Raw genomic sequence first — 22,812 nt, forward strand, 5'->3', positions numbered from 1 at the left:
ATTGGCCACATGAGTGACTATGGACCAAAGAGGGAGGCTGTGGTCAGAGGGTATCAAAATTCACCCATCAACAGGCTCAAACTTAACCACTAAATTGCATGTGATTTAATCAATAATTAAATGAGTTGTATCCAGTAAACTGATACAACCATTAATCAGTACACTGGAGCTAGAGATTTAGGGGTATGGCCAGGCCTTGTGAACAGGCAAATTAGATCAGCACTAATTTTTACAGAAATGTGGGCATTCTTCACCTTCATAACAGAGATGAGTGTAAGAAAATGAGACAATGATACTTTAAATTGTCAATATTACAAAAACTAGACACATCTCCTTTAAAATGATGGCAGTTATAGAAAGATCTTTTTAAAACTGTAGAACAACGTGTAAACACTCTTCTCAGTTCTTATATTCAGGATGTAGGAAGCACTCCTATGAGGTCAGTTTGATCTAAATATCCAAATCTTTGTGCTTAGGTGGCCCAGAGTAGAACCTGACGTCCTGCCCCAGCAGAGGTCCCCAGAGTGACCTCTGGGGGGTGCTGCGCTGTGACTCTGCCCGGGGCATTACCTGGCCCATCCATGATGTCTGAAGCTTGGAGCACCTCATACGAGCAGGGATCCCTCGGCATGGGGACCGGCTCCATTTCGGACAGGGCGGGCAGGGACAGCTGGCTGGAGCTGAGGGATGGTCCGTTTTCCAGGGAGTCATCTTCGTTGGATATGGAGAGCTCCCCATCTGCCAGAGAGAAGGCCACAGGGTTAGATGTGTACTGCCAGGGAAGGGTCACCCTCAGAGCCCTTTGAACCATCTTTACCAAGGTCAGTGTCCAAAGCTGACTTCCATTCTTTGGCTTTTCGAACTTTTGTTTATCTTTAGACACAGGCCGTCTGACCCTCAGGACAGCTCCTTCCAACAATCCTCGGCAACTCACCTGCTGTTTCTCCATTTTTCTCATAAGCAATACGATGTTACATGTATTTTTTAAATTGAAGCAAATTAAAATTAAGTTTTCTTTATGATCGTTTTGTGTGTGTATGTGTATAGTGCTGGGAATTCAACCCAGGGCCTCACATATGCTAGGAATATGCTCTACCACAGAGCTACATCCCCAGCCCTTCTCCTGATTTTTAAAAAGCTGGAAGACCTCAGTGGGCCTCAGAGATTGAGACACCAGGAATGGGGGAACAAGGGCTTCGTGCCACCCAACAAGCACAGAGTGCATGGTACTCCAGGGTTCCCGGGGAGACGCTCATCCCATGTCCTGTTCACCTCTGCTGTGGGGACCTCTAGGTGGAGAAACACTCAGCCAAGCTCTGAGCTCCACCCAACAGGCTGCAGCAGCCCAAGGATGCTGCTAGTGCCAGGGTTCTCCCCATGCCAACTAGCAATCACAACAATGCAGGTCCTGTTTACAACCCAGCATCCTGAGGGGCAAAAGATCAAAGGCTCCATGCGATGGCCACTTGTCAGATCAGAGTCCCCTCAGTGTGATTTCACGTTAGCCCAGGGGGGTCTTAGATAATGAGACATCAAAGTACAATTAATTTTTAAAGAGGTCTAAAAGCTGTTCCAGTCAGTGAATGAACACCCAGATGCAAGACAAAGCCATCCTACTCGGAAGAGGGGGGCCAGGCCAGCTATCACCTGACCCAACCCAGGAAGAAAGGTGAAAGCGAGGTGACTCCAGAGTCAATCCTTTGCTTTTGCTATGTCCCCCCACAGTTCTGACTTTACACCTCAGTGAGACATGGTGGCCCAGGACCCCCTTAGAACTGGCTCAGTGAAATGTGTGTCCAGCAGGGTAATCTGCAAACCGACAGGCTTTGGATAGCATCAGACCTCAGGACACTCATTTGGTGTTGGGACCTGAACCTTCTCTAAACATTAACAAAAGAATAACTAGTGTGCACAAAATCAATCTGAAGCAGACAATAGGAAGCCCTGGCACTTGAACACTGGGCTGTTTTCTTTCTTCTTTTCATTCGGCCCCTTTTAGTTTGGTGTCTCTGATGGCAGGAGATGATTTTATAATTGGGATTAACAATACAATCACCAGTGATTAGTAAGAACGCAGGAATTGTGCAGAGGCCAAGGCTGATGTGGTGGAAAGCACCCAGCCGAAATGAGAGTCTTCAGATGGGAAGGGGGGTGGGGCGCAGTAGTAATGCTGCATTATGGGATGGCCCCGGGTTCTCTGAACACGCATTTATTTGGCACGTTCAAGCTGAGGCTGTGGGAACCGCATCAGGTTCCCAGTGGGTGGAATAATGACACAGCTGCCATTCTACTCAAGACATCCCTGGGAGACCCCTGTGATTCCTGAGGTTCCAAGTATGTTCAAAGTCCTGGACAGGATGGCCTGGGGGGAGGGGCTCTCAGTGCCAGCGCCAGGTCTGCTTCCTGAGGGCAAGGAGGCAGTCGGATGACCAGCATCCCCTCTAACAGTTGAAATTGCCACAGAAACGACACTGGGAGGGGACACAACGGAGCTGGTTTCTTTGCACCAGCCTGTGACACTGGCTCTCCTGAAGGCGGCTGGGGGTGAGAAGCTTTGGTGACACTGAGAGGTGACACTGCTCACTCCTCTCAGGATGTGGTCACTCTTAAAATATTAGGTTCCTTATGGACTCCAAGGACCTTTGCCAGGTCCCAAAGGCCTAACCTGCTTTGGAGGACAATTGCTCCGGGAATTCCCCTGTCATGACTGCTACATGCGTATTTCCATTGAAAAACAAAAACGGGAGAAAAAGAAATCAGGCACCGATCACATCACCCTAAGAGAAATAGTTTTCTGTGTGTAAGTTTAACGGTTGTAAATCCTACCACGTATCAAATTTGTGTCTTGTTTTCTTTCTTCCTATCTAAGCATACTTTGCATAATCATCATCTTAATGATCACACTGACGAACATCTGGACATTTACTTAGCTATCTCCATACGACCAGTCACTGAGGGATTTCCAGGGCTTTATGTGACTATGCCAGAAGTGCTGGGAGGACGACCTTCCTGTGTCGAATCTTTTACTGAAATAAGAATTCTCCTCTTTTAGGATAAATTCGAACAAATCAATTTTAGGTGTACAGATATTCTTTTTTTTTTTTTTTCCTCTTTGTGGTATCAGGAATCAGACCCGGGGCCTTCCACATGCTAGGCAAGTGCTCTATTACTGAGCTACATCCCAGCCCTGTGTGTACAAATATTCTAATATCTAGTGATACTATAAATGGATCTTGTGAAATTGTTTCTCTAAAAGATTTTCCAACTGACACAGGTAGCAACAATGTATAGACCGAACATGTATCTTAGCTTTTGGAAATTTTTTCAACATTAACACTAATAACTATAGCTTATCTAACTATCTATCTTTAATCCATCCATCTATCCACCTACATGTCATTCTATCTACATAGACGTAAGACACACACATATCCACACACATAATAAAAAAATTAAAATTATCAAATAGGCACAACAAACTCATTACTGATCTCATTTGTGACCCAGATGGGCAGTGATAAAAGTGAGACCATTTGAATTGGTTGCCTATAACACAAGGAGAGGATACTGCTGCCACTTTCAAGACTAAATTTTTTTTTACTATGACCTTTTCAAACACAGACACAAAAGTACGAACAATAATGTAATGAGCTCCATGTGTCCATCATCATTCTAAGGAATTAGCTGGGATACCTAATGCTTGGTAATTCCAAGCATGATTAACTGGAAGACCATTTAGGCTCTCCAAGTCTGTTTAATATTCATAAGTACTGTTTGTCTATATCTCTACCAGCATTTTAAAATTTGCATTATTAGAAAAACTTCTGTCCCCATCCCCAGGAAGAATCTAACCCTCCTGATTGAGATGGGCTGATGGGTTATTTGTCCCTTTATCCATCTGCTCATTACATCTCATTTTATCGTGGATAAGACAGTTCACTGAGCTCTGGAAATTATCCTGATGCTTTATATTGCCTATAAAAATTATTTGTGTAATGGTCGAAATGGCACAAAATGACCTGAAATCTTAAGTTTCCTACTAAAATTAGTAAAATGCAAGCAGGAGGAAGGCGGAAGGCAGGAGGCAGGGGTTCTCAAGCTCTGTCAAGCATCAAGTGCCCGGGAGGCTGCTGGAGCCCAGATTGCTGGATCCCACCCCAGCGTCGCTGACCCAGTGGGTCTAGGCTGGGACCTAAGAATAGGCTCCTTAACCAAGTGCTTGGGGGACGCTGCTGCTGCTGCGTTGGCAGGTCGGGGTTCTGGACTCTGAGACCCACTGGGTTAAGAATTCAGGAGTTGGGAGGCCAGAGACCCTGGGATGGCAATGGTGCCTTGTCACAATGAGGTTCAGGGCAAGAATGTGACCCTGTGGCTGGTTGAAGCCTCAGAAAGGACAAGAGAGGAGGAGATTGCATCATCTAACCATGAACCACGAACATACAGTTATCACAAAGGACAATCAGGCTGGAGAAAGCAGTCAGGTGAAGTGGGGGGAAAAAGTGTCCAGAGGCAGATGTAACTAACAAGATAGAATCCAGTCACAGAGGTGGCTGCCCACTGCATGCAGAAGCCGGTGCATGTGAATGTTGAGAATTTCAAATGCAGAGTGAGGTGTAGGGAGCAGGGGTCTCAGGTGCAGATGGATCCATGGCAGTGCACCAGCCCTGTTCTCCTCTTCCCCTGGGAGGTGACGGGAAGCAAGACGTTGGTAGAGTCAGGTGGACACCAGTCGAGAAGAGGGAGGGGAAGGTGAGAGTGGATGAATTCATTTGATGCACACCTGTTGAGTACACCTGTTGAGCACCTGGGTGACAGCATGCATCATATACGCCAACCCCTGCAGTGACCTGGGCCTCATGAGAACAGCTCTTCACAATCCATGGGAAAACCGGCGCTCCACTGGCTGCTTCCAGAGCCCTGGCCTTGACCGCATCCCCCCTCCCACCCTGCCTCTCCTCCCAGAAGGGCAGGCACAGTGCAGACTACGGAGGATAAAACAGACACTCCTCGGGCGACCAGAGGGGACAGGCTGTCACCCAGCAAGGCAGAAATGTAGACCAGAGCGGAGGCAGCCTGATAGTGGGCACAGGAGCTGGGAAGGCCGGGGCGAGGAGCTGAGCCATGAGAAGCAGAAACAGAGAGGGCTGAAGGAAGGCGGCGGTGCGCTCAGCATGAGGAGACCGTGAAGGACGAGGTCCTTGTCCTGTGCGGACTTGTTCAGTGTCCTAAAAGTACAAGGTAGGCTAAAGTTTTGACTCAGAGACTTGGCTCAGAAGACACTTTTTTTTTTAATGTTTCATTTTCTTTAGTAATTGCAGCTACCTCTACTAGACTCCTCCCCTGGGCCTGTGCTCTGAGTTTTTTTTTTTTTTTTTTAATATTTCTTGTTTTGTTGTTGTTTGTTTTGCTTGGGGCTTACTAGGGTTTAAATGTTGAATGACCCCCAAAGGTCCATGTCTTTGAGGCTCTGTCCCCAGGGTAGTGCTACTGAGAGGTGCTGTGGCCTAGAGGTCGGTCCTGAGAGGTCATTTGGAGTGTGTCCCCATAAGAGATTTCTCCTCTTTCTCTGCTTGGTGGCTCAGGATGATTTGCTCTGCCACATGCTCCTGCCATTGCGACCCTGCTCACTCAAAGCAGTGGGTCCACCAATCTTGGGCTAGGACTGCCAAAACTCTGAGCAAAAAACAACCTTTTTCTCTTTACAAGTTGATTATCTCATGCATTTTGTTATAGTAACAGGAAATTGACTAACTCAGGCATACTCCCTGGTTTTAGAGTGATTAACTTCAACTTGACTATGATCAACTAAATTTCCTTAAAGCTAGGGCTGGGGTTGTGGCTCAGCAGTAGACACTTGCCTAGCACATGCGAGGCCATGGGTTTGATCCTCAGCACCACATAAAATAAATGTTAAAATAAAGGTATTGTGTACAACCAAAAAAGTAAATTAAAAAAAAATTCTTTAAAGCTAAAGATTAACTGAAGTTGTTACAGGTGAAAGTCATCTGTAGAATGGGTGATGTGTTCTCTCAGGTTCTCATGGACACTTAAATAATAAGTTTCTGTTTTCAAAACATTAAAGATGGACCTTTCATTTTGAGAAGGTGCATGTATTATGGCCCTTTGGACCATAAGATCAAAAAATGTCAATTTATTTTCTGAAAAGCAAAAGTACAAAACTTAAGCTCACTGCTGCATCTGATTTCCTAGACTATGAATTATGGTCTATGTAAAAACAATTAGTGGAATAAGAAATCTGTATTTAATAAATAACAGCTTCATGTGAGTATACAGACTTACTTTATTCACATCTATATATTGAATCATTACTGCAATAAATTTCACAAGGCTCAAAAAACTTAAAAACAAAATTTCAAAACTAGTACAAATACAGGAAAAAGAGTAGAAATAAATGCATATTTATTTCTTCGAGTTGCACAAGAGGGAAGCCAGATGGAGAGTTTGGACTTACTCATAAAACTTTCTGACTTTTAATTTGCAAAGTGGAGTGTTGTTGTACACTGAAAAGAAAGGGGAGAAAAGCAGCATTGTGTAAAGTTATGAGCTAAACATAGCTCCGAGAAGAACCAACCACTCCGCGCAGGCTGAGCATTTGTTCAGGTAAATAAAAATCAAGCCCCAGGTGCCGCGTGCTAAATGGATAACCCTGCTGGGAATGAGAGAAATGCAAATGGCATGTCCGTGTGGGTGACGCTGATCCAGGGGACTGTGTTTGAAATAATGTCAAGGACAACAGCAGGAATGGAGGAAAAGAGACGCACACACGTCGGTGAGGATGACACCAAAGGAAATGTGCGTGTAGGTGGGCAGAGATCTGAAGGGAATGTGGCATAGGTAGAGTTAATGGTCATTAACTTTTCCCCCTCTAAAGATGCTCACATTTATTTTTAAAAAACTTTAAAGAAATTTTACCTTATTAAGTAATATGATGAAAGCATCAAGGTTTTTGTTACAGGGAAAAGTGCTTTCCCCACTCCTCTGGCTCCCGACAGACAAACCCTGCTCCCTGTTTCTCCCCTGGGAGGAGCTTCCGTCTGTCCTGCACTCCCCGCCCTGGGCCAGTGTGGACTGGAAACTCATCTTGGGGTAGGACCATCCTCAGGGCCATCCCTGAATTTTTCCAGACCAGTCTTTATCAACAATAAAGGTGAGACCCGACTTTGATCTCCCACTTATTTCTCAAATGGTTCAGAAAACTCAAGAGACAGATCAAGAGGGCTCACAGTGGGCCCCTCAAATCCTCCACAACCTGGAGACTCAGAGAAGAGAACGCTTCCTGTATCTGAGATGAAAAGAAGTGGAAGGAGCCACGGGTGGGCGACAGGAAGACGGGCGTTATACTCTCCTGGGCAGCCTCGGCAAAGAGAGGCGAGCTGATGAGCACCCTTCTCCAGTCTCAGAGAGACACGAGGGACAGAAAGTGGCAGGTAAGGGCAGCTGGGGAAGCCTGGGTTTCCTTGCCATCACTAACTTAGGACAAGCTACCTAAGTTCTGAGGACTTGGTGTTTGTCCTTTGAAAACAAAAGAACTGCATTAAACATGCCCAACTTCCCTCCAGATCAACGTATTTTCTGCAGGAGGTGCTGGGAGAGAAGGAAAACAAGCCCCCCCGCCAATACTTGCAAGTCAGCCTGAAATATAACCGTCGCACCGACTCAGCCCAGAAGTTCACCTTTGGGTTATCCTGGGCTGGGGAGGCAGCTCAGGGGCCGGGTGCTTGCCCTGCATGAGCAGGGACCTGGATTCAGTCCCCAGGGTACCCCCCACCAACACACACAAATTGAGGTTTTCTTTTTCCTGTCTGATTTACTCTGGACATATTACAGCACTGAGAAGTAAACTGATAGATTACTGGTTTACTAGAGCTAACTAAAGTTTTATATTTTCATTTTCAAAACCTTGATAAGTAAAGTTTCAGTGTAGATCTAAAGGTCTGTATTCTGTACGTAAAATGCCTCAATACACAGCAGAAAGACGGACAGAAAGAAAGGAAAAGAGAAAGAAACATTTTGGAGCATCTTCAATGCCAAGTATTATGTTGGACATTCTATTTATGATTGTGTCACAACCCCTGAAACAGTATTTCATAAATTTGCTCTGTACCAGTCTCTCTCTGTCTATCCATCCACCGTCTCCTTATCATCTCTCCCTATCTACCTACCTAGTATTCATCCATTCACTGATGTCGGTACCCAAATCATCTCGACGTAGAGAGGAAAGTGAACGCTGAATACCTAACCGGGCTGCATTGAGTCACACAGCTGAGCTGGTCCATGATAAGTGTGTGCTTGTGATCTCATTTAAAATGATCCAACTTCACATTCTAATTCCTTAAAGGTGGCAAAAGGACAACACAACAGTCCTTTATAAAGAAGACACGGAGTTGTCCCAGGTGAAGTTCAAGTTCTATTCCCTGCTAGTCCTCACAGCAGAAAATCACCACCAACAGCATGAAATCATGGTCACATTCATGCTTCCACTGTCAAGAAGACTTCTGTAAAGTGACATGTGACAATTTTAGATGGAAAACATCAGGTCATGTCAGCTGACTGCATTTTTGCTGGTGATGCATAGAATTCACACGTGCTCGGGTCAAGATCCAAGCACATTTTACTTTCCTGCTGGATCACCACGGGCTCCATGAGAGCAAAATAAAGAGGCAAAGCCTCTTAGAACAGAGCACATAACTCCTTTGCTGAGATAGTGAGGGTATTTGTTATGGCTTTTCCCTGCCGAGGCGGGAGCGACCGCTCACCTGGCTCTCTTCCCGTGTTGGCTTCTCAGACAAGGCTTTGGTTAAAAAGGGCATCTTCTCAGGAGACGGCTGAGGAGTTGGAGAGTGTTCTGTGGGGATGACACGCAGGCGGTGGTGGTCTTAATGTGAGCAGGGAGTCTCAGGGGGCCGTGACACAGAGACTTGGCCTGAACAAAACCCCGCCCATTAAGAGGGCAGGGCGATCATTCTGGAACCCACAGAGGTATCCTTTTAGCAAAAAGATGCAGAGTTTTGAAAAAGCTTATTAATCCCAGTAACCTTTCAAATCAACGCAATTAAAGCCACTAACTCCTCCCATCGTCAGTAAAATGATGTGCTGAAAATACTTAACTGAGAAATGAATGATCTGAGGATTTTGTGGATGGATTAAAAGCTTTAAAGTTAAGAAGTGGGCCAGGGCTCCCTGGCATTTGTCACCTTCTGTGAATATGTTTCCTTCCATGTGCCTGAGGTGAGGGAGCTGGCGTAAGAGTAAATGAGGTTACAGAGACTTCGTAGAATGTTAAATATTCACACAGCACAGGAAGCCACACATTCCTAAGAAACACTGCCTATAGATGAATGTTCCTGGCATTTGATTCTTGAGCATTTTAAAACATTTGGAAATACTATCTGAAAAAGAAAACATGAACAAACAAAAAATCAGTAATTCTTTGGCACATGTTCTTTCTCAGTGAAGAAAAGACACTGTGTGTGTGTGTGTGTGTGTGTGTGTGTGTGTGTGTGTGATTCAAAGTATCTGGGTACCACCAGGATTTAAGGCACAGACTGCAAGGTTACCTAGGACCAGGGAACCTGTATTCCAGAATCCACGGGTCAGAGAATCTTCCAGTTTCTCTTATCTCCATCTGCTCTCAGAGGTCTCTGGATTATTCTGACCAGCACACATACAAGACAAAATTTCCAAGAGCCACCAGGTTCCTTTCTGTCCACTACAGCCATCTTTCTGACTCACAGAATCCTTGTGAACCATCTACCAAAATGTACTGAAAATCTACCAAAATGTGTTTCAATCTCAGGATGCGATCGACTCTGTGACATTCTGTGAAGGCGATTTCTTCCGAGGGATGGGACCGTACATGTTTTTGTGCTCAGAGAATCAACTACTTTGCTTTGTTATTATTGCTATTGTTCTGGCCTTAATACCTTCTTTTGATTTTAATAGGCATTTCTTTCTTTTTCAGAGGCCTTTCCCAGAAATATTAACTACGTGAGCGGTAATGACTTCCTATCACAGAAGTGGCAAAGACATTGACCTTGGGTAGCTCGTCTGGGCTGAACTCTCCTACAGCTGTTTCCTGCTGGATTTATTGGTCTTTGCAGCACATGATCAACAAACCCCTGCTCAAAGACGCTTATGTGGGCTGCTTCTCTGACTTGGAGCCTGCTGGGGATCTGTTGATGTCATGGAGTCACACTGTGGCGACACACAGAAGCAACCTGGGGACCAATACTTCCCCAGCAATCTTTACTCCAGGGGCACCGGTTCAAACCGTAGCCAACATGATGAACTGTGACGGCTCTATTTCCAAATCATGACTGACTTCAAGGTTTGAAGCTGAACAAGGAGACCACCTTGCTATTCCTGGGCATCTGGATATCAAAGATGCAACGGGACAGGGACTGAATATCCAATGAACGGGACGTCACGGCTTCTCTCCTGTGCTACGACAGTCTGCACCTCAGAGTCGCATCATCACAGTGCAGAGGGCCTTTCATCGTGAACAGGGTAGCCCAGCTGAGACTGGATTCCAAGACTGTCACAGTTCCTTAATGGCCATGGTTGGGGGATGGAAGTGATTGGCCATTTCGAAATTTAAGCAGCTGTTTCTCTAGCTGAGTTCTCCAACGGGTCACCCCTGGCCACACGTGGTGGTTACTCAAGCAGATAAAGTTTACAATGTGTTGTTCAGTCAGACTGGCCCCACTTCAAATGCTCCACAACTGCCGTGGCTAGTGGCTCCTCTGTGGGCCAGCAACGTGGCAGGACGTTTCTGTAACTGCCGAGGGTTCTCTAACTGTAGAACTGAAAATCACAACATTGGGTCCAAGGCGTGTGCAAAAGCAAGTCCATTTTGCCACAGGGAAGGCTGCTCACGGGCCACATCACAGCGAATGGCCTGCTCCATGGAGAGGGTCTCCCACAGAGAAACCACAGTGTGGACGCCTGCAGCCCTGGGACAGAGACCTGCTCCAAGACGCGTGTGCACAGGGTGACCCCTGAGCCACACAAAGCTGCACAGGTGGATGCGGCCTTTGGAAATGTCCCATGGGTGGAACCTCACCCCCTGCAGGTGGATCTGGGTGGGATGAAGAGGAAAGGGAGCTACGATCAAGACAGGGCCCACGTCTCCAGGAGACCACAGCTAACAACTACGGGGCACTTGTTCCAGGCAGGCGATGGCCTCAGAGCCCAATGGATTGTGTCCCAATCCTCCAACGGCCCCAGGAGAGGACGAGCAAGGGCCTGAGTAGAGTGGAAGAGCTCATGGCTCCATGCTCCCAGAGACACAGGACCACCACTGCAGGCGGCAGAGTGCAGGCTGGGGGTCAGGAAACACAGGGGTAGTTAGAAACCCACATGGCCTTGCTGGGAGCAGCTGGGATCCTGCATTTCTATCCAATCAGAAAGCGGAATCCAGAGAGACGAACAGATGTCCTGGGCCTTCTATAGGAGGAAAGGAGAGCGGGGACCAGAAGCCCAGGCTCAGGGCTCCTCGCAAGCCGCGCTGCTGAATGCACATTTAGGTGGGTGAAGGCTGAATGCCCCAGGGACTGGCCCCCTCTCTGTGACCCTAGGGAAACACAGGAAGTGAGGAAGTTCTTCTAAGCTTTGGGCAGCTCCCCTTTCATTGACTGAGAGCCTTCCAAAGTCTGGCTGGCCCTCTCATCAGGCCAGGGTAGGTCAGGGACTATGGAGGGACAGAGCACCAGATGGCAGGGGACTTGTGGGTGACAGAGATGCCTGTTGTGCCCAAGGACCCTGAGATCTGCTACCTGGTATGGGTCCTCTCTGGAAGGCCCACCCTAGGAGCACCCTCTCCAACTGCCTGCCTGGATCCCTCCTGTGCACTCAGGCAGGACAGGGTCCTGCCGCCTGATTTTGACACGTTTCCACGGCACGTGGCATATTAAGTGTGGAAACATGTCAAAATCAGGGAGCAGCTATCCATCCAGCAGATATCTCCCATCTATATTCTCCACAGAGGACATCAGTGCAGACTTGAGCCTGCTGGGGTGCCCTTGTTCATCTGGGGTCCCAGGGTGTGTAGGCATTTAAAATCTTCGGGTTTACATGAGAATAATTCTGAAGAGCCTCTAGGACAAGCTTTTCTTGCTCTTTGAAGGAGACACCAAAAAGAGAATCCTCCTGTTGCTCTGGAGACTGTGGCATGCACATGTGATGGCAGAATTATGGCATCCACATTGTTACCTTGGGGATTTGCAGCCTGAGGATGGCCTCCCTGAACTATGTTAACCAACCCTGGTGCTGCGCTACCATCAGACTTTTTTATTATTATATTTTATTTTCAATTTTTTTTCAAATTGAAGATCAGGCTTCTGTTCAGGTACCTTGTGTGGTTCACACACCCAATTTCACAGCATATGCTAAAGGAGTTTACAGGTTCTGAGAATGGCAAGTTAAATGTCCTAAAAATTATATTTGGTAACAAATTTCTCTGACTTTATGAATTTTTAGAGCTTTTTCCCACTATTGGGGTTTTTCACATATGTTTTAAAAATTGGAATTATGAAAATGTTCAAACACACTCTTAAGTGGAGAGAAATGCTGTGGATCACTCACAGTGATAATCAGACTTAATAATCGTCAGGACATCAGACACACTTGCCCGAATTCTTTCTTCTTCTTCATAGAAATGTCACAGCACCTCCCAGAGAGCCTGTCATTTTATTCCTGTGTACTATAATACACGTCTTTGAAAAATATTTTCTTATGCAACCATGATATCACCACAAAAAACTAACAATAATTCCTTATTCCGCGTTCAATGCATAGTCGTATTTCCTGAAAATCGTGTTGCCTTTGAAATGTCTCTTTGTTCAGAGAATACGGTATCCTCCTGGTGCTTGTCAGAGCTCCTGAGTGGCCTTAATATTTATTGATACTATTGGTCCTCGTCCAGGGCTGGCCTGGAGATGTCACCTCACGTGACCCCTCTGCAGTTCTTGCCAGGGGAAGAAGTTAGCTCTGGAAGCTTCAGTGCATTGCTCTTCCACCCTGGGGGGCAGGGGCTGGGCGGGTGACAGTGCTGCTCCCCATTCTGTCCCCTGGGAAAGTTCCTGGGGTCTGCTTGCTCCACTGTTACTGATGAGGATGGAGGGCTCAGGCAGAACCAGCACGTTCCAAATGTTTGCTGGGACTCAGGTACACGCTGTGTCTTCTCAGGTGTTCTTCATTCACAAAGAAACGTGAACTATCACAGCTAGAGGGTCTCAGGCGTTCCTGTCCACGGTTGGCTGATTCCATTGCGCTCTGCCCCCCCCCCATTTAATCCTAGGCGAGTCATTCATTCATTCCATCAGGCAATAAATTTTAAGTGAGCATCAACAAACTCGGCATTGTTGAAGCATTTGGGACACTTTAGGGAAACTGCTGGCTTTGAGGACATTCCTAGTTTGCTTCTTGTTTCAGCCTCTCCGAGCTCACTGTGTTGCTGTGGTCTACAGAGGAGCATCTTACGCCGCCCTGATGACAGGAAACCACTCAGGATGATATCACATAGCATAAAGACAACAGAAAGGGCACTTCCTGTTCCTGAGCCTCTCCCACGCACTGAGGGTGGGGACCATTTCTCCACCCTGTCAGCAGACAGACAGCCTCCTCACTTGGCTTCCAGAACCCTGCACCTCCACCGTTCTGACCTACTTCCTGTTCCTTCGGCCACTTCTCAGGCTGTGATGGTTTTTCTCACTTCCAGATTACTTTCTCTTTTTTACTCTCCACACATTAAATGTTAGGGTCCACGGATTTTCTATCAGGGCCACGTTTTCCCCTCACTCTACCTTCCACCTGAGAAATATCATCAATTGACACAACCTCACGCCACATCATCTCCAACGCTGATCTCCCTCTTGAGCCTCACACCTATCTGAAGAGCAGTCTCACATAGACATCTGAATCGCTCCAGGTCAACGGGGCCAAATCGTCACACCATTTTGTGATCTAAAGGCTCTTCTCTTGGGTTCCCAGCTTAGAGAATGGCCCCTGTATTTTCCCACCTGGTCACCCAAGCACACATCTAGGTATCAGCCCTGCTAATTTCCTTCACTCCCCCAAATCTGAGTTGTCACAGGTCCCGTTTGGCCTCATGCTCTATAAATTTCCCATCTATCCTCTCTGCGAGCCTGGTACCCCGATTCCTGTCACCCACCACCACATCATTGGTATTCCTGCAATGGCCGACCAACTGGTCTCCCTGGTTGGTGCCTGAGACTCCCTCCAAGTCACTCCCCCTGTAGCCAGGGGAGGCTGCAAATATGATCGTGTAGAAGATCCTCCCACAGCTCCTCTCTGTTCTCAGGATTAAGAGTAAACTGTGAGCAGTTTCCAGCCTGCACCACCTGCACCCATTCACACCTTGGTGCCTCTGACTGTGCTAGTCCTGTAGGACTCCCCTTACCCATCCCATCCCAACCCATCCCATCCCATCCATCCCATCCCATCCCATCCCATCCCATCCCATCCCATCCCATCCCATCCCATCCCATCCCTCTAGGTAAATTCTTACTCATCCTTCAGATTTCCTCTAAGGCACTGCTCCTTCCAATCTGCCTTGCCTAAGTCCCCGAGCCCGGGTGAGTGACACTTCCAAGTGCCACCTGAAAGTCCCCGAGCCTGGGTGAATGACACTTCCAAGTGCCACCTGAAAGTCCTATACCATCATAATTGTCAAGCCACCTCTGCCCAGGACTACAAGTGACACCTTCTTATTCTTCCTGCTATGATATTTCTCGTCTCAGAACAGTGCCTGCAACATAACAGGTGTTTAGTCAAAACACAATCAGGGAGTAAGTTTCCTGGACACTGCTTGGCATGCTGTGGTCATGACAGCATGAGTTCTCCTGGCTGGGACAGTGCTTTTCTGATGCTTCAGAGAATATGTATTGTGATCTCTTTCTGTTCTCTTGATTGTTTAAACCACTTGCCGTCTGTCTTCTTTACATTTTTAAAAGCAGATTTTGTTTCAAAACCCTAAATAAACAAGTCTAAGTCTTCGGTGCGGAGGGCAACACGGACGATTACATGTTGCGGGTGCTGACAGTGAACACTCTCCCCTTCCACACAGTTCCAATGAACCACAGCTTCCCCTAGGTGCCATTTCCAGGGGAGACATCCGAACAGCTCAAGCTGTGACAAACCACAGAGCCTGGTAAGGGCTGTCAAAAGCATTTCCCATTAAACCCGCAGATTTCAAATGTCGATGCACCTGGGATCCCAGGTCAACAAGGGGCTCTGGGAAGGCTCATGCCCGCACTTGTCTCCTCTAATAGAGGGAGGAGTTTTTACTTCGTTTTCAAAAACTGATGACCTTTTCATTTAAATATCAAGCTTTTTCCTCTTGAATGCCAGAGCAGGGGAAATGGAAGAGAGTTGTCCATTTCCTGGAGCTTCTGTTTGCGTTCATAATTAAAAATAACACCTTCTAAAAGGTTGCGCTCACCTGATTAAGGAGAAAAGCACACCTGGGTGCACTTTATCACCTGCTGTGAAGTGTTCTCCCTCATTGCAGCAGGTGCTGGGAGACAGCAGCTCAGGCACTGTTCTCTCCTGTAGCAGGCTAGTCTTCCGGATCCCCTTTCCCTCCACCTGAGACTGTCTCTCCCCCTAGGTCCAGGGAGGCTGCAGTAGCCCCAGCCTATCACTGCAGGCTGCCATGAGAGGGGCACTGACCTGTCTGCCCATGTCAGGCCACTCATGGTGGAGGGCGCCTCCCCCCTGCTCACAGGAAACACAGTCATGTGACCTCAATACACCTTGACTCTAAGAAGCAAAGGACACCATGGTGGGACTGAGGTTTCATAGGGAAATCCAGTGATGCAGAGCCAAGCACAGTTGTCACTGTTACCCTTCAAATTCACACCTAAGTTCAAGTTCAACTTACATAGGTTTATCTGTAAGGATCATTAAACTACCAGTTGCAATATTCATGCAGGACCTCTGACTACCCATATGCAAAGCTTTCCTCTGCCCCTCTAAATTCCTCCCAGGGCTTTAAGAGTCATGCTGGTTGGTTGTGACACAGGTAAGTCAGTCACCTCTGTAGGCTTCACTTGTTGTGACATTGCAGTGACAACAGCATTGGGGCCAGGTGAATTCTTAGGTCCTTGCTAAGTAGGAGAAATAGCACAGCTATTATACTAATTGCCTGACAGTACGGTTTGGGTCTGTATTTCCTTCATAACACTTAAGGACACTATCTGATGCATTTGGCATCTATATACATAGATATGCACCTAATATAATGTTATCTATTTAAATAGTTTCATGGACCATGAAACTGAACAAATACAGAGGACTTGTGCTCTGGATTTTGGCAGTGCAGGTGATTAAACAGATTCACGTGAATGTGCAGAAGTGCCCCTGTCTGCATGTGTTGCTCTTTCTGTACACACTTACTGGGCACCCACCAGGCCCTAGACGCTGCTGGAAGTACTTGGGCTACATCAGTGAGTAAGCCAAGGACCCCACTCTACCGGTGCAGCTTACTGTCAGGAGAGAGAGAGAGAGAGAGAGAGAGAGAGAGAGAGAGAGAGAGAGAGAGAGAGAGAGAAGAAAACACTGAACTGATAGATAAGCCATCACAAAGCATGTGAGAAAGTGATAAGAAGAAAGAAAACAGGTGAACAGGAAGGGAACTAGAACTTAGGGAAAGGGACGACAATTTAGGGTCAGCTCCATTTGAGAAAGTGACACCTTTCAAGTCTTTCAAGACAAGACTTGAAGGAGGAGCTAGCCATTGCATTGCTGGGGGAAGAGAGTTCTAGAAGAGGGAGTGGCCCATGCAGCCCCCCAGGGCCAGAAGCAGGGCTGGAGTGAAGTCAAGGAGAGGCAGTGAGGAGGAAGTTCACAGGGGGCTGAAGAAAAAGTCAGGGGGTGGAGGGCAGATGGTGTAGGGCTTTGCAGGCTGTGTAGGAGCCTGGAAGTTCCCTGAGTGAGGGGAGGAGCCAGGCAGGCTCTGAGCAGCAGGTGCCCTGCTCTGATTCACAGAGAACCCAGAGAGGGGCAAGTGCAATACAGAGGACTCAATTCTACTCACACATAACAAGTTGATTTAACAAATGGTAGGGCTTGGGAATTAGGTGACAGGTTCTTTGATAGTAACAGTAGGACCGAGTTTAAGAATTTGGGCTGCCATGCCTTTATTTCCAGCCACTCAGTGATTTCTTCTGAGTCTCTTCAAAAACTATCACCTCCTCTGAGATTCCCTGCACAGCTGTCCTGGTCTACAACCTCCTCCACCAACTTAGGCTCCACATTCTGCTGCTTGGTTTCCCTGAGATCACTAAAGGCTCTTTGAGAATACATAATGTCATGCCATTTCCCATTCCCTTCAGTACAGTGTACACTCTGAGAAGGTAAGGGATTCATTTATTTCAACTCCAAAGGCGGCTTCCTGGCACAGAGGGACTGATGGGTTGAATGAATGAATGGATGAATGTATGTTCTGGGAGTCTAGGAAAACTTCATTTAATTAAACTTTTGTTTAGTTTGCATGAATCCAGTTCTAATTTAAACAAATAGGCCATGCAATCGGGGAATAAATAAAACAAGCTGTCAAATCATAAATTATTTCCCACCACTGCTTGGCTTAACATTTTTACCATTTAGAGAGTGGATGGTTCACATGAATGTTTACACGGCGTTCTTCATAAAACTGCAAGTACCACATTGAAGAATATTTGGAAAATGCTAGAAAAAGAACTTAACCGTTTTACATCCTCACTACCACTGCAACTAATAAAATTCTAAAATTCCCCAATATGTTGTCTTCAAACTTCACTGCGTTCTTACATGGTTTAGATACATTCTAGAGATCCAACAAATTACTCTGGTTTTTAAACTTTTATCTAAAGCTCTTCTGAATTCTAAGATTATGTGATTCTACATGAAAACCAATAAAAAATACAAGCCATTCAATAACTATGCTTTTTACTTCAGAGCCTATTAAATAAGGAATTTCTGGAGACATTTGAATTTTTTTCTTCTAGATCCAAGTTCTCATTTTCCTTGATCTGAATTCATCGAATATTTGGGATTTCAACAATACAAAGAAATACAAAGAGTGACAACCCTTCATCCATTTGAGTCCACTCTTGCCAACCACTGGGACTTGCAGATCACTCACTACAGGAGCCTTCTTTTGGACTTTCTCTGAATGAGTGGGGTGTTATTAAGAAAAATAAAAAACGCAAAGCAGGTTGGAAAAGAAAATCTTTCCTGCTAAATAAAGAGAATAAACTGTTCTCTGCCATAGTAGCACTAACATACACCCCCACAAGGGTATGCACAGTATAAGGCAGAGGCCAGACCCAGAGGGCTGTGTCCTGGCCACGGGCTGACCCTGCAGCTATCCGGCAGCAGGCAGTGGTCAGGGTCTGTGGACCTCTGATGGAAACGGCCTTGTGCCAGGTAACCAGCTCAAGTGCTGCAGGCTGACAGCAGGAGGAATTGCCAGTGAAGTTAGGGACTACCAGCCAGGCCACGGGTAAGGGCTGCCCCTGTCTATGAAATTCCCCTCTGAGACTAACCACCTGCAAAGCACAGGGAAATTCCTCTGCCGCCTGCTGCCCATGGGACTGTGGCAATGAGATCTTATTTCTTTTACCCATCAGAACTTCAGATATGGCGAGGGGAAGGATGTTGCAGAGAGGAGGGAAGGCAAGGGAGGAAAATGGCTCATGTAGAGGCCAAGAGGGAGGCTGGGAGGTGCAGGGGAGCTGAAGGAGGCTACTGAAGGCGGAGGCAGGGTCCTCACTGACAGACCCCTAACACCATTTCCAGGGTAGGTCTTTTTACCTCTTCAATCTTGAGACAAAAGAGGGCAGTGATGTCCACCCTTCCTAATATTGATTTCTTGGGCCTGTTGATAAGATCAACTAAGGTGAGGCGCCCTTTTCCACTGTGTGAAAAACATAAAGGATGATGATGAAGACAATGAGACTAATAATAGTGATGGCAGGTTAACATTTCTTGAGAACGGTCTTGAAGGTGGCAGGGATCGTCTCATGTAATCCTCATCACCACAATATGATCCCCACTTTGAGTTAAAGAAGCAGAAGCACAGAGAAGCAAACTGACTAAAATTGCACAGCTGCTTGGTAAAACTGGACTTGAACCCCAACAGTCAGATTCCCAGGCTTGGGCTCCTTACCTGACAATGTAACAGAATAAGGTAAGGAGATTAAGCTCCACAGTGCAAACACAACCTGTGGAGTTTTGATTTTAGCCCCTCTCTTCCTCTCCTTTTCCATTGTCCAGACTGTAAATATTTTTGAAGAGTCTGATTCCTGTCCAACATTATTCGTAGTTGGGGGATCCAGCTGTGACCCTCTGAGACCCTGCTCCCCTGTGGCTTAAGGGCTAGTGCAGAAAGTCACTCAACAAACAGAAATGGGCTGACAGGCTAAGTGCTAAGATAAAAAGAAAACAGGAAGCTGCAGTGCCCGGTGACAGAGGGGGACAGACTGGTCCTTTCCTCCAGAGCCACTAAGGGACACAGGTCAGGGGCCAGCTCTGTGCCTGCTGATGGAGAAATGCAGAGCAAGCCACCTGTCACCCTCAGGGATCTGACTGCTGGTGTGGCCTTGGTAAGTCCCAGCCACCCCAGCCCTCTAATCCTTTCCTTACCAAAGGTGGCTTTGACTCCAACAACCTGGGATTTCTTTGGTTAAGTCGGGAAGCCTCCTGGGAGATACTCACCTGAACCCAGTTATTAGATGCAATGAAAATAATAAATGTATAGTAAAAGGTGGTCTTTGCTTTGGGGCTGCCTGAGGATTTGCAGAGACTCCACAGCTGCAGGAAGGAGGGAGGGAGCAGGAAGAACCGTTTCATAGAACCCTGACTTTTTTTTTTTAAGCACTTGGGTGCTTATTAGATAACATTAGACCTGCAGTCAACATCTTCCTTCTCTCTTGGGGTGCAGACACAGAGAAAGGAGTTTATGGGAAAACATGGAGAAGAAGGTCATTGCAGGGAGAAAGGGTTGGGGGAGGTACAGAAGGCAGGACGTTGCAGAGGAAGTCATGGAATGATGGGTTCTTCCCCCTGAGAGCCTAATCAACCAGAGAAGAAGTCTTCTTCTGCTGTGGCATTTCCCAGATATAAAGGACAGAGGGGCTCACCATAGGGACTCATGAGCTCAGGAGGTGCCAATAATTATGGGATGTGGATCAGAATAGGACAGCTCCACATTCTACCTCAGTGTCCCTCGCCACCAGGGCGGCGCTGTGTTTCAGGCTGGCAATTTGTGCTTAAAGAGAATATTTCAAAAGCACCTCTAGGAAGTAAACGGTGAGGTGAGATGCACCATGGGGGTCAGATCGTCCCAGAAGAGCAGAATCAGAGCCACACCAGGACCTGGGAGCAGCCTCCCTTTGTGTATTAGGACCAAATTGGGCATCAAGAATCCAACAGAAACATGGTAAACTGCAGCATCAGAACTACCAGGGTGCCTGGGCTATCAGGATGAACGTTTAAATAGAATATTGAATCACCTGGTCCGTCAAATTACATCAGGGTGGAACAAGAAGAGGACCCAACTGTGACAAGATCAGAAGTGACAGTCTGTTAGTCCACTTAAAGCTCAAAGAGGAGAATGTATTCCTCAGAGTCAGAGAAAGAGAAGACAGAAGATGGAGGGAAGGAGAGAGAGCGAGGGAGGGAGGGAGAGAGAGGAGACCCACACAAGTGCAATTTAAAATAGCAAAGATCTTAGAGCAGAGGAGTGAATGTTACTTAATATAACATGTAAATCACTGCCAAGCTTCGTATTTGAAGAGAACAATTCAATAAACAAAAGATGCAATGGCCCCTGGAAACACTTGGGGACATGTTCATAGAGCATTTCAAATCTCTGTAAATATTATCATTTAAGATATCTTGTGTGTACTGTCATAATTTTTTCCACTTTTTTTTTTTTGCGCAGGGTGGGGGATGAACTCAGGGGCACTCGATCCCTGAGCCATACCCCAGCCCTATTTTGAATATATAGGATTGAACCAGGGATTGAACTCAGGGGCACTAGGCCACTGAGCCACAACCCCAGTTCTATTTTGTATTTTATTTAGGGTCTCACTGAGTTGCTTAGCGCCTCAGTTTTTTGCTGAGGCTGGCTTTGAACTCTCGCTCCTCCTGACTCAGCCTCCCCACTTTATTTTTTCTATGGATGGGAGACAGACTGCAGGGGTGGGATGGGAGAACAACCCCCATCCCTGCAAGAAGCCTTTGGGTTTTAAACAGCTACTTGAGAAGCCCCAATGCCTGTGAGAGCGCAAGCAATTAAACTCGCCCCCGGCTGTGTGAACTCTCGCACAGCTGGACCCACAGCCTAACCGACATCATTTCTGGAAGCGCATCTTTCTTAGCATCCTGTGGTTTGATTCCCAAATGGGAAAAGTGGGGGCTTTTCTCCCCCCATCATATAATATCCATATATTTGGTGTCTCCATTGTCTTTTCTCCCCACAATAGTCTGGAGTTCAAGGATTCAAATCTTCCAATCACTTGATAAATTGATGCAGAAAATTCAATGCAATGTCAGAAATGTGCCCGGGTCCACACACGGCTCTCGGGCCCATGGGCAGAGGATGGGGGCTCTTACCTTTATCGTAGATCTCCTTCAAGACCCCTCGCTTTATCAGCTCCTCTCTGCTTTGCCTCATGGATATCTTCCTTTCCAGGGCTACAAGCAAGAGAGAGAAGCAGGGTGAGTAGGGAACAAGGGCACCATGTCTTTTCAAGGGTCAATGCTGATTGGAACTGCCGTGTGATGCATGGAGAGCTTCTGTACACTCTGCTTCCCTCGTGGAAGCTAACCATCATTTGCTAGGATGATAAGCCTTTATTTGTTTATTTATTTTATTTTTTTTTGGAGAGTACCAGGGATTGAACTCAGGGGCACTCAGCCACTGAGCCCCAGCCCCAGCCATATTTTGTATTTTATTTAGAGACAGGGTCTCACTGAGCTGCTTAGCGCCTCGCTTTTGCTGAGGCTGGCTTTGAACTTGTGATTCTCCTGCCTCAGCCTCCTGAGTGCGGGGATCACAGGCGTGCACCTGGCTGATAAGCCTCTTAATCAGATTACCTGTCTAAATATTCCATTCTCTAAATTATCTATAAAATAGGCATTTTATTGAATTTGAGTTAACCCTGGTGTACGGTGAGGAAGCTGTGGCATGGAGAAGCTCGAGGCTGCACCAGTCACAATGCCACTGAGCAGAGGGAACAGGACTCCACGCCAGACATGTGACCTCTTGTCTGGACTCCACCTTGAAGTCTAAGGCCCTTCCTGGAGTGTGTGGATCTCTCTGGCTGGACTTCACAGATCCCGATTCACTGACTCCCATTACTAAGAAATAGTAAGTTTGAAACTATCTCCTGCAAACGCTCTGCATTGGCATCCCAGGGTCTCTGGTGGATTGATTATCTGAGAGGCAGCAGGTGACCTCTATGGTAGGAGCCCCATACCCGCCTCTCTCTCAGGCTCCATGTGTGGGAGCAGCTCAATGAGGAATAGACTCTGTTGGCTCCAGATGTGTCTCCAGCCACACACCTGAGCCACATGCTCAGCAGGTGGGGCTGGGGGAGGCAAGAGCAGAGGGCAGATGGAGGAGACTTGAGTGGCAGAGGACCCCAGGCGTGGAGGAGTCAGGGACAGCTCAAAGGGCTTGCAGGAGGCTCTGGCCCATCCTACAGAGGACAGTAGCTGCCCCAGGCCCAGCCTCTGGTAAACATTGTGCATGGGGTGATGACAGGTTATCAGTGGCTTTGT

The 22,812-nt window shown here is 46.9% G+C and overlaps 1 protein-coding gene across 8 annotated transcripts in view; it reads right to left on the minus strand.

Moving 5' to 3' along the window:
* PHACTR1 (phosphatase and actin regulator 1) overlaps nucleotides 1-22,812 on the minus strand; it is a 286,809-nt gene that overhangs the window by 77,019 nt on the left and 186,978 nt on the right. For all 8 annotated transcript variants that reach the window (XM_081294441.1, XM_081294442.1, XM_081294443.1 and 5 more), the window contains 2 exons: nucleotides 21,643-21,723; nucleotides 571-738 (listed from right to left, as the gene is read on the minus strand). In XM_081294441.1, the coding sequence (XP_081150567.1) occupies nucleotides 571-738; nucleotides 21,643-21,723 (249 nt within the window). The remainder of the gene's footprint in view (nucleotides 1-570; nucleotides 739-21,642; nucleotides 21,724-22,812) is intronic.

The sequence above is a fragment of the Spermophilus citellus genome (genome assembly GCF_964194105.1).
Source record: "Spermophilus citellus genome assembly, chromosome: 5".
NCBI lineage: Eukaryota > Metazoa > Chordata > Mammalia > Rodentia > Sciuridae > Spermophilus > Spermophilus citellus.